Source organism: Mus musculus, chromosome 6 (assembly GCF_000001635.26).
Source record: "Mus musculus strain C57BL/6J chromosome 6, GRCm38.p6 C57BL/6J".
NCBI lineage: Eukaryota > Metazoa > Chordata > Mammalia > Rodentia > Muridae > Mus > Mus musculus.
Window position 1 is genome coordinate 142,101,483 of NC_000072.6, and position 12,492 is coordinate 142,113,974.

General features: G+C 40.1%; 1 protein-coding gene and 1 pseudogene across 4 annotated transcripts in view; one reads left to right on the top strand and one right to left on the bottom strand.

Moving 5' to 3' along the window:
* Positions 1–12,492, bottom strand: part of Slco1a6 (solute carrier organic anion transporter family, member 1a6) — a 100,417-nt gene that overhangs the window by 15,722 nt on the left and 72,203 nt on the right. For all 4 annotated transcript variants that reach the window (XM_006506965.3, XM_011241587.2, NM_001381930.1 and 1 more), the window contains 4 exons: positions 11,382–11,480; positions 7,825–8,046; positions 1,496–1,660; positions 110–305 (listed from right to left, as the gene is read on the bottom strand). In XM_006506965.3, coding sequence (XP_006507028.1) covers positions 110–305; positions 1,496–1,660; positions 7,825–8,046; positions 11,382–11,480 — 682 coding nt within the window. The remainder of the gene's footprint in view (positions 1–109; positions 306–1,495; positions 1,661–7,824; positions 8,047–11,381; positions 11,481–12,492) is intronic.
* Gm18159 (predicted gene, 18159) lies at positions 8,968–10,040 on the top strand (annotated as a pseudogene).

A 12,492-nucleotide genomic window follows, 5' to 3' on the forward strand; every position in this document is an offset into this window, starting at 1 on the left:
TGGAAGGAAGCCACAAGATAACCATGGACCATCTGTTCATATATAACCTGTGAAGAAAATGGACTAGGACTTGCAAACAAATTATGATATTCATAAGGAAACAACATACCCTTCATAAGAGGTAGTTAAGCCGGCAATTGGAGTGGTATCACAGGTTAGCATAAAGTTACAAAGGGATAAAAGGCACTCAGACATGAATAGGCAAAGTGCTATGATTGCAGCTTTCTTGAGAGTAATCTTCAACTTCTTCATAATAAAACCACTAATTAAATATCCAGCAGATACTGAAGGTGTGGTATAAAGACCTGTAAGTGCAATTAAAATAGTATTTATAAAAATAGGAGAAAAATAAATGTTATTAACCTGTCTAGTAAATCTTAAAAAATTATTTAGAACAAAAAGGAAATAAAATAAACTATTTAGTTCTGATATTAAGTTCTGATACACAGTGATCATAACTCCTATTCTTTCACAAATTACATAAAAAGAGGTTTCCCAGTGCCCCTATAAAGTCACTTTAAGAAGACTCCTAGCATTTATTTAATCATTTGCAGAAATTATAAAGACTTTATAAGCATAACACACAGACACACATATATGCATAATACATACATACATACATATGATATATGTACATATTAAATATGTTGTGTATTTCTTTTTATTGGGCATTTGATTCAGATTCAGCTCCCGGTGATCCTGAATGTTGCTGCTGTGTGTGTGGTTGTCAAGTGTAGAACATTTTGTGTAATGTATGTTGCCCAGTATTCTTCATTCCTGGCTCTCTTTTCACAGCCAAAACTCAAAGGGGAAAAACAAAAAAAAAGAAAGAGAAATTCCTGGCTAAGTTGCACTTGCACAACACCAGCCCCAGGCTTGGAAGAGTTTAATCATCTTTTGCAGTTCCATGCCATTGCATTTAATTTTATACATCTGAGGATGAGAACTGAGATCTGGGCTTTCAGACAATCCTAGATAATGTGGATGCTAGCAGCCTGTGACAGCCAGTTTTTAAGGGTAAAGTACGATCCCTAGGTTTAGTATACCAAGAATTTCTTCAAAACAGCATTTCTGCACACACTCTTCAGATCACCAAGCAACTGAATTAGAAGTAGTATGAAGCCCAGAACTGAAATCTGGGAGTAAGATTAAGAATCTCAGTGAGCTACCTCTGTATTCCTCTTTGAATTAGCATGTTCCCTGTCTGAAAATTGATTGACATGAGCTGCCTCCAAAGACTTCCATAACTTATAGTTTCCATTCAAATTGGAGAGGGAACTAGAGAATATTTCTGGACGACTTGTTTCCCTGTCATGTCTTAATTTCCCTGGATATTGAAAAGGGAAATTTATAAGAATATCCTAAGAGATTTTAATTACATTGTGATCTACTATTAGTCATGTTATGTTACTCTTTATCATGTCCTTGAGATACTGTTTAAAGCATGTCCTTCTGGGAGGGGAAGTACTACCAAGCAAATAATGAAAGTACATACCAATGAGGAAGACTGCCTTTGCTGTGGAGATTCCAAAATGATGTTCCAGGTATTTAGGCTTGTAAATCACAATATTGGCAACTCCATTTACCTGGAGCACACTTGTAAGGACGCAAAGCATGTAAATAGGGTTACAGAAGAGGTTCTTCATCATAAGGAAGAATTCTGAAACAAGGGAGTGTTGAGACCATCAAGTCAACTTAACCTTGCATTTCATGTCCAGTGCTCCCCTACAATTTTCTCACAGATTCTGTACTGTGACACAAATGCATTTTATTTTTCTCTCCTTACCTTCTACTAATATCCTGATTTCACTAAAGAGTGACTACTCTGTTCTCTGGAATCAGCAAGAAACTTACTTTGATGATGAGTTCAGACACTGATACTATCATAAAGATGCAAGAATGAATATTCTAAAATCTTGGGAATGCTCCAGGAATCATGCTATAGCCCGGACAACCTCAGCATCTCTGCAGCACTTTACAGCAGGACATGCATTAGAACACCTAGTGATAACCATAAACATTTCAACATGAACGTCTCACTATATGGAATTCTGGTATATAGCAAGCACTTTTAAAGTGACTGAACCAAAATTTTTTCCATGTTTAAGAAGCTGAGAGTCGAGACTCTTAGCTGGTCTGCTCCAGTAAAGACATCAAATCTAGAGGAACTCCTAAACTCAGAGAGCAGTTGGTAAGAACACCCCCCCTTTCTCCAGAATCCCAGAGCTGCTGCTGGGAGTCCAGGAGTCCAGTGGACTTGGGACCCATCACCTACCAAAATCCCTGCCCTCCCGAATACCACTCCCCTTCCATCCTTTCATTCCCTTTAGCCTGATACTTTTTGCTGGAGTAGACTCTTAGCTGGTGTATTCCAGTGAAGACATCATATCCTGACCCATCCTAGAGGACCCACTGCACTCAGAGCAGTAGAGGACCTATTCTACTCAGAGCTGTTGAGGATCCACTTCACTGAGAGTAGTTGAGGACCAGCTGCACTCAGAGCAGTTGAATAACAGCTTAACTGCACGACTGAAGACCCAACAGTCTGAAGGCATCCCGGGAGATATACTGCAGTCAGGGCAACAGATCAGTAACTTCTCTGCCCCCGTGAAGAGCCCCAAGTTGGAAGGTCCCACTGATACTATGCTACAGCCAAGGCTATGGGCCTACCAGGAGACTTGAAGCAAACCAGGGACAAAAAAAGGCAGGCTCCAGATACCTACCCAGACCATCAAACACCTGGGATATCCAGATGGTGCCAAGCAAGCACAAGACCATAAGCAACAAAAACCAATATAGGTGGGCATCATTAGAACCCAGTTCTCCCACCACAGCAAGCCCTGAATACAACAACACACCTGAAAATCAGGAAGCTGACCTAAAATCCTATTTCATGAAGATTATAGAGTCCTTTAAGGAGGATATCAATAACTCAATGAAAGAAATAAAAAAAACACAGGTAAACAGGTGAAGGAATTGAAGAAAGTGATCCAAGACCTAAAAGTGTTAATAGAGACAATAAAGAAAACACAAATGGAGGCAAACCTAGAAATGGAAAACCTAGGAAAGAGGTCAGGAATTACAGATGTAAGAATCACCAACAGAATACAAGAAATAGAAGAGAGAATCCCAGGTGTAGAAGGTCCAGTAGAAGAGATGACACAACTGTCAAAGAAAGCTCAAAACATAAAAAAAAAAAAAAAAAAAAAAAAAAAAAAAAAAAAAAAAAACCCTAACCCAAAGCATCCAAGAAATTCAGGACACAATGAAAAAAAAATCTAAAAAGAATTGGAATAGAGTATAAGGAAGATACCCAGCTCAAAGGACCTGAAAATGTCTTCAACAAAATCATAGAAGAAAACTTCCCCAACCTACACAAAGAGATGGCTATAAAGGTAGAAGAAGCCTATAGAACACCAAATAAATGGGACCAAAAAAGAAAATCCTCTCATCACATAATAATCAAAAGAACAAAGAAAGAATGTTACAAGCAGCAAGGAAAAAGGGCCAAGTAACTTTCAAAGGTAGACCTATCAGGATTACACCAGACTTCTCAACAGAGACTAGGAAAGCCAGAAGAGCCTAGTCAGAGGTCATGCAGACTCTAAAAGAACACAAATGCCAGTCCAAACTACTATACCCAGCAAAACTCTCAATCAACATATATTGAGAAACCAAAATAATCCAGGACAAAACCAAATTCAAACAGTATCTATCTACCAATCTAGCCCTACAGAGGATACTGGAAGGAAAACACCAATACAAGGAAGGTACCTTGCACCAAAGAAAAGATAAGGTATTATGCATCTCACAACAAAGCCAAAAGGAGAGAACCACAAGCACATAAAACCACCTACAAAAACAAACATATCAGGAACCAACTGTCATCTCTCTTTAATATCTCTGAATACTAATGGACTCAATTAATCTATAAAAAGGCGTAAATTAACAGACTGAATACATAAACAAGATCCAGCATTTTGCTGCATACAAGAAACACACTTCACTATCAAAGACAGAACTATTTAAAAATAAAAGGATGGAAAAAGGTCTTCCAAGCAAATGGTCCAAGAAAACAAGCAAGAGTTGCCATCCTAATATCCAATAAAATCAACGTTCAACCAAAAGTTATCAAGCATGATGAAGAAGTACAAGTCATATTCATCAAGGGTAAAAATCCACCAAAAGAAAGTCTCAATTCTAAACATCTCTGCCCCAAATGCAAGAACAGCCACATTCATAAAAGAAACTTTACTAAAGGTCAAAACACACATTGAACCCCACACATTAATAGTAGGAGACTTCAACACCCCACTCTCACCAATAGACAAATCATTGAAACAGAAACTAAACAAAGACACAGTGAAACTAAGAGAGGTTATGAAACAAATGGACTTAACAGATATCTACAAAACATTTCACCCAAAAAAAAAAAAAAAAAAAAAAAAAGGTTGCAACTACTTCTCAGCACCTCATGGTACCTTCTCCAAAATCAACCATATAATTTGTCACAAAACAACTCTCAACGGATACAAGAAGATTGAAATAATACCATTCATCCTATCAGATCACTATGGCCTAAGGCTGGTCTTCAAGAACAGCAAAAACTACAGAAAGCACACTTACATGTAGAAACTGAACAACTCTTTACTCAATAACTTGGTCAGGAAAGAAATAAAAAGAAATTACAGACTTTCTGAAATTTAATGAAAATGTTGACACATCATACCCAAACTTATGAGATACCATGAAAGCAGTGCTAAGAGGAAAGTTCATATCACTTAAGTGCCCTGGAAAAGAAACTGGAGAGATCTTGCACTAGCAACTTAACAGCACACCTGAGAGTTCTAGAATAAAAATAAGCAAACACACCCAAGAGGAGTAGAAGACAGGAAATAGTCAAACTCAGAGCTGAAATCAACCAAGTAGAACGAAGAAAACAATACAAAGAATCAACCAGAAGCTGGTACTTTAAGAGAATCACCAAGGTAGATTAAACCCCTAGCCAAACTAACTAAAGGGCTGAGAGGCAGTATCCATATTAACAAATTCAGAGATGAAAAGGGAGACATAACAACAGAAATGGAGGAAATTCAAATAAACCATCAGATCCTACTACAAAGGCCTATATTCAAAACTGGAAAATCTAAATGAAATGGATGTTTTTTTAGACAGATATCACATACCAAAGTTAAATCAAGAGCAGGTAAACTATCTAAGGACCATATCCCATAAGGAAGAAGTCATTAAGAAGCTCCCAACTAAATAAAGCCCAGGGCCAGATGGATTTAGTGCAGAATTCTACCAAAAAATATCTGATAGCAATTTTCCTCAAACTATTCCATAAAATAGAAAGAGAAGGAATACTACCTAACTTATACTATGAAGCCACAATTACTCTGATACCTAAACCACACAAGGACTCAACCAAAAAAGAGAACTTCAGGCCAATCTCACTTATAAATATTGATGCAAAAATACTCAATAAAATTCTTGCAAACTGAATCCAGGATCACAACAAAACCATCATTCACCATGATGAAGTAGGCTTCATCCCAGGGATACAAGCTTGGTTTAATATATGAAAATCCATTAACACAATCCACTATAGAACAAACTCAAGGGGAAAAAAAAACACATGATCATCTCCTTAGATGCAGAAAAGGCATTTTAAGAATACAACACCCCTTAATGATAAAAATATTAGAGAGATCATATTCAAGGCTCTTACCTAAACATAATAAAAGCAATTTACTACCAACCACCAGTCAATATCAAATTAACTAGAGACATACTTGAAGAAATCCCACTGAAATTGCGGACAAGACAAGGATGTCAACTCTTCCCATATCTATTCAATATAGTCCTCTAAATTCTAGCTAGAACAATAAAACAACAAAAAGAGATAAAGGGGATACATATTGGCAAAGAAGAAATAAAGGTATCACTATTTGCAGGTAATATGAGAGTATACATAAGCAACCCCAAAAATTCTACCAGAGAACTTCTCCAGCTCATAAAGAACTTCAGCATGTGGCCAGATATAAAATTAACATAAATAAATCAGTAGTCTTACTTTATACAAATGATAAACAGGCTGGGAAAGAAATTAGGGAAACAAAAGTCTCAATTAATCTGGACCCCTGAGATCTCTCAAACACTGGACCACCAACCAGGCAGCATACACCAGCTGATATGAGGCCCCCAACACCCATACAGTAGAGGACTGCCATGTTTGTGTTCATTCAGAGATGATGCACCTAACCCTCAAGAGACTGGAGGCCCTTAGGAGTTTAGAGGTCAGGTGGGGTCAGGGGTTCTGACATCCACATGGAGACAGGGCAGTGGGGAAGAGGTGTGGGATGTGGAACAGTCAGAGGGTGGATGGGGGGATAAAATATGAAGTGTAAAAAAATAACTAATTAATTTTAGAAAAAAGAAGCTGAGAGTCATGTTTAGAGCCTTTTTCTAGGAAATGGACTGAATGTAACTGAGTATAATTTGGCTGAAATTTGCACTTATTAGTTTCTTTCCTTTTCAGGTCTTCGTATTGATTGCCTTATATTCTAATTTTACAGTATCCATAATAAATTGCCTATAATTTCATTGAGATAAAAGTATCCAAAAGAGTCCACTGAGAAGTAGGGGCAGGACAGTTTAATAAAAGCAAAGGAACTCTAGTGGCAAACCAATCTTCATGATTGAGATGGTTCCTGTCTGTATTCCTGGGAACTTTCGAATTCACATGTTTGTGGGCATCCCTGTCCTCTTAAATGCATCTCCACAGTTCACAGCTACTGTCAGTGTGCGTTATTCTCTGGTAGGCTCTTTCCTAGTTTTGAAATTTAGGTTGATCTGGCAGATCACAATGTCTCCCAAGACAGTCAGTATTTGCCCTTTCAGGAGATTCCATGACTATCATTCTATGAATGTTCACACCTGTGCACTGACTCCCTAGGCGTGGCCTATACTGTTTAAGGCAAACATCTGACTATTCCATGTACATAGGTGTTGGGGGCTGTGTGTGAAGGTGGAAATAGCAATATCACTCTTAAAGTGCTCCCCACAGTAGTCTGTGCCAGAAAAACACACAAACCCAGGAATATAATGCACTCTTACCCTCATTTGATAGGTAAAGCACTAGCCACTCCCATCTCCTAACTATACACCTATAAGACTAACCTTTATCTCGTGAGAAGACTGCACAGGCCTCAACACACACAACTGTGAACGCAGTGGCAAGTTTTAAGAATGTGCAGTGTTGAACACTCCACTGTCCCACCTTAGCTTCTCACAGAAGCATCTCTACTCGACACTGTTGGTTAATAACATTCCTGCTTGGTGTAAAACAGTCTGTTCTAAGGGAACCATTGTCCTGTAAACTATCGCAGACCTCTAAATATAGAGGATTATTTCACCTGTCATGTTTTCTCTTTAAGCCTTCACTTCAAGGATGCTCATAACTAAACTAACATTTCCCTTATCAAACAGATTTTTATCTTTATCTTGAATTTCTGATTGCTCATGCTTTTCAGTTGGAGCAATATTTTCTGTAAAATAAGCTGAAAAAATAGGGAAATATATTTGCTCGTTGAGTGTTCAGACTCAGACTAACTTGAATTTTTAAGAGTCAAATCTGAGGTAAGTCATGTAAGCCAGGTTCCCTCTCATGTCAGTTGTTTCTACGTAGTGGGTGTAGAAGACAATTAACACAACTGAGTAGTGATGATTACTGACAAGTTGTCTTATTTCAGCACACGTGACAAGTGCCCACTGACCACAGACCCATCTAAACCAAACAGAGTTTAAAGTTTCCATGTTTGCCTTTAATGATTCCTTGGTTTTCCTCCTTGGCCTTGTCTCTGTGCTTCTCCTCTTTGGCATTTTCAGTTCCATCCCCATTATCCTGTAATCCTTCCTTTGGGAGTGTTTTTGGAAAGAAGAAAAAGGGGATGCTGGTCAGGACATTCACTCCTGCACAGACCAAAAAGCCAATCCACCAAGCACCGACCCAGCGTGTATCAGTGGGAGTTATGGTCAGGTCATCTGTAAAGAAATACAGATATCGCATTAGCTTACATCATTCTTTCCTGTGTGAACTGTAGAAAATTATTCCACATCATGAATCCATTTGAGCATAAACTTTGTATATCATGTATTCTTGTTCTTGTTTGGACTTTGAACTTGTGATCCTCTGCCTCTGCTTCTTAGTGCTGGGATTACTGGCATCGCCAACCCCACTGGGATAATTCTGACCGTTAGAAAAAGTGTCTGAGGTTGATTGACTGAGCAAAGTTAAAACTAAGTATGAAGAAGAGGTTCTGAAGTAGTGCATGAAGAAATATTTAAAGCCACATCTCAAAAAGACTTAAACAACAGTTGAGACACATTTCAGCAACTAGCTTTAACCTGATGTAGTCATGTCTCAAAACATCATGGTGAATGAGGAAGGAGGCTGGACTGACAGTTAAGTGGCTAAACAGTTGTTGTTGATCTTACAGAGGTCCTGAATTCTATTCCCAGAACCCACTTGAAAACTCACAATTCCTGTAACTTTGATTTCAGGAGATCTGACACCCTCTTCTGACTATCAGGTACCAACACGCACAGTAGACACACACACACAGACACACAGACAGAGTTAACAAAATACATGTTATCCAATTATTATTTTCATTTTGTGTACTCATTAAAATTAATTTTATCTAGCAGTTGGTGATATATTTTCCAGTAGTAAATGAGTATTTTCACTTGTCATGTGAAACCTTTATAACTTGTTACTCATCATATAACTAAACGATGTTTTATTATCCATACTGACTGTCTCACTGAATAAAAATCCCTATGTAGACCAGCTCCCAGCTGGATCCAGCTGACACCTCGAAGCAAGAGAGCAGCAGGGCTTTGGGGATAGCATTTGAAATGTAAATGAAGAAAATACCTAATACAAAAAATGCCTTAAAAAAGAGCGACAGGGCAGCTACAGCTAACAGCGAGCACCTGTCCCTGGTGATGCACAGACCTAGAGACAATTCACCTGGAGAACTGCCCAATCCCTGAGCTGGGCCCATATGATGCGTTACTAAAGATGCATCCGGTGGGGGGATCTGTGGCTCTCTGGTGTTCACTACTGGGAGCTTGGCTGAATTGGGGATTTTGTTGTTGAAAAAGCCAGTGGTGCTTGGGCATGAAGCTGTGGGAACAGTCACAAAAGTAGGAGCGTTGGAGATACATCTAAAACCAGGAAATCGGGTTGCCATTGAACCTGGAGTTCCCCAAGAAGTAGCTGAGTACGTCAAGATTCGCTGATACAATCTGACGTCATCAATCTTCTTCCGGGCCACAACCCCGAATGATGGGAACCTCTGCTGCTTCTACAGGCACAGTGCTGACTTCTGCTACAAGCTTCCTGACTGTGTCACCTTTAAAGAAGGGACCCTAACTGAGCCTCTCTCTCTGTGGGGATCTATGCCTGCTGTCCAGGTTCAGTTTCCCTGGGAAATAAGGCCCTCGTGTGTGGAGCTGAGAGAGCTGGGATAGTCATTTTGCTTGTGTCCAAAGCAGTTGGAGCTGCTCAAATGGTGGTGACTGAACTATCTGCTGCTTGGTTAACTAAAGCCAAGGATGTTGGGGCAGACTTTACCATCCAGGTTGCCAAAGAGACCCCTCAAGAAATTGCCAGTAAGGCGGAAAGTCTGCTGGGGAGCAAGCCGGAGATCACCATTGAATGCACAGGAGCGCAGTCCTCCATCCAGATGTGCATCTGTGCCACTCACTCTGGTGGGACCTTGGTGATTGTGGGAATGGTGATGATCAATTTACTCCTAGTCCATGCAGCCATGCCGGAGGTGAATATCAAAGGCGTGTTTCGATACTGCAACCCGCGGCCGATTTCCATGCTTACATTGAAGACTTTGAATGTAAAACCCTTAGTTACCCACAGATTCCCTCTGGAAAAGGATGGAGACGCCTTTGAAACAGCCAAAAAGGGAGTGGGGCTGAAAGTTACGATCAAGTGTGACCCCAATGACAAGAACCCCTAGATGTGAATTGATCTATGCCCTCAGCCCACTCTCTAGCATCTAAGGACTAAATGGCTAGAAGGGGAGGCCGTTAATGCAGAACTTTATTTTGAATGGTAAAAATAATAAACTATAAGCCGAGAGTCTTATATATAGTTTGGTATGTCTTAAAGACAGAAGTAGAGACACCTTGGGGGACCTTGTAGCCAGAATGAGATGCTTATACTGAGGAAAGTCTAGCACAAAGAGTCTGGCAGATAGGTCCTGGAAATGCCCTTTCTCTAGTACCTTCTTCTTTGAGTGAGGAGACAAAGCATGCCTTTGTCCATGTTTCTCTGTGCCTGCCAGGGAGTGGGGCTGACTTATGAAGTAGCAGCTTCATTAACATGGAAGTGGCCCCAGGGCTGATCTTTGGGTCAAGCTAAATGTCATTTGATTTGAGGGGAATAAGAAAAGGAACTTGCCTTCTGGATCCAGGCAAGGAACTGATGGGAAGAATAAGGCAAGTCGCAGATGAGGTACACTAGCTTTCCTCAGATGTGGAAAGAATACGGGCACTCAGCTCTGACCAAAGACCACCTCTGCCTCAGCTACTAAGTATTCTGTCCTTACATTTGCAAAGTGGAGGCCCACCCTACCCAACACTGCTCATGCATGAACAGGAGCAGTACCGGTTGCTAGGCAACCAGGAGACTTCCATCCAAAGATTTTAAATCCTGCCTAACTCATATAAGAGGGCCACAGGAGGGCTTGTGTTTCCCACTCAAAGGTTTGACTCCTCTCCCAGGCTCACTCACAGGCAATTATTTTCCCATTCCACTCAGTTCTGGCTATCGGAAGATGCCCCCCCTCTCAGCTGGGTAAGGCTGCTGATATCTGTCAAATGAGTATCACAGAGCATAATTTCATCATAGGGCTTTTCTTTATAACATTTGGGTCCAAAACACACCCTTTGTGATCTTAAGATAATCAAGAAGTACACAGTAACTATGATGCAATTTGGGCTGCAGTCTGTAATCCACCACTTCAGCTATGCGTTGGGGATGTGGGGGGTGGGGCGGGGGGGGGGGAGAAGACTGCTGGAGAAGATCATGGCCAAAACCTGAGCTTTCTCCAACTGCTTCACATAATAAATTCTATGTAAGCAAAATTTTAAAACCAATAGTACGGCTGAAACATAGAAGGGGGTGAAGAATTTTGAATCAGAATGTGGCATTTCACCCTTACCTCTGCCGCCATTAGGTCTGCCATCTGTAAATGGTGATAATTAATTTATCAAAAGAGACATTCGTTTATCATTCCAGAGTATTCTCTCACACTCTGGGGACTGGACTTTATAAATAAAATTCATTGTGTTACCTGTATTCACAGACCCTGTGTCTACATAAATGTTTGCACAGAAAGGTCCCATCAAATATCCAAGTATTGGGCCAATCATCTTCCCAACTTCTAAAATTCCTGGAAGCAAACAAAGATAGGTCATTACATAATCAGATTTCTTCCCCTTAGTTTATAGAGCTGGGCATCAAATCCAAAAGGCTACCAAGTGTTCTACCAATGAGCTACCTCAGATATTTTTATATATACAACATACAAAGAAATTATACTTCGTGCACATTTCCACCATAATGAGATTCCTCATAACAGGCCTCCAAACCACACAGCCCAGTGACATAGACTCAAAGCCCCAAAGATGTGAGCCAAGTGAATTCTTTCTCTTCACAAACCATTAACTCAGGTATTAATTAAAATGAAAGAAAACATGATTGACACGGAAACTTCATTACTTAAAGCTACAGTTCAACTTTTCTTTTATGCTGAGATAAGGCCAAAGACTATACTACCCAGCAAAGCCATGATTTGAACAAAGTCCTTTGATGCTTCTGTAGCAATGTTTTCAGAGGGTCTCTGTGATGGTGCGCTTTCATTGTCAACTTGACACAACCTAGAATTACCTGAAAGGAAAGTCACAATGAAGTACTCTCCACACCGCATCAACTTTGTTTTGTTTCCTCAGATGTGGAGATGCAAGACTTTCTAACTCTTTCTGAACACTCACTAACTGGTTCAGTTCACCTGCTATGCCCTACACTCCTCCACAGGCCGACTTACTCAAAAAGGCTTCTCTTGGCTTTTAATCGACTAACACTGCCTGACCTCAAACTAATTCAGGCAATATGCTTTTGTTGTTGTTTTGGGGTTTTTTTTAATTAATTATTTTATTTAGTTGTAGCCCAAATGTTGACCATGATCCTGACCTCCCCCTTTGCAGAGCTTTTTGCCCTTCCCCCTCCCCTTTGCATGCTACCCCACAGTATCCTCCCACCCTGGTGCATCAAGCCTCTACAGGATTAGGCACATCCTCTCCTACTGAGGCCAGACAAGTGCTACATGTGTGCTGAGAGCCTCAGACAAGTCCTGGAAGCCTCCTCCATCCCAGGTCACTGAGACTTCCTAGAGATTCCCCTCA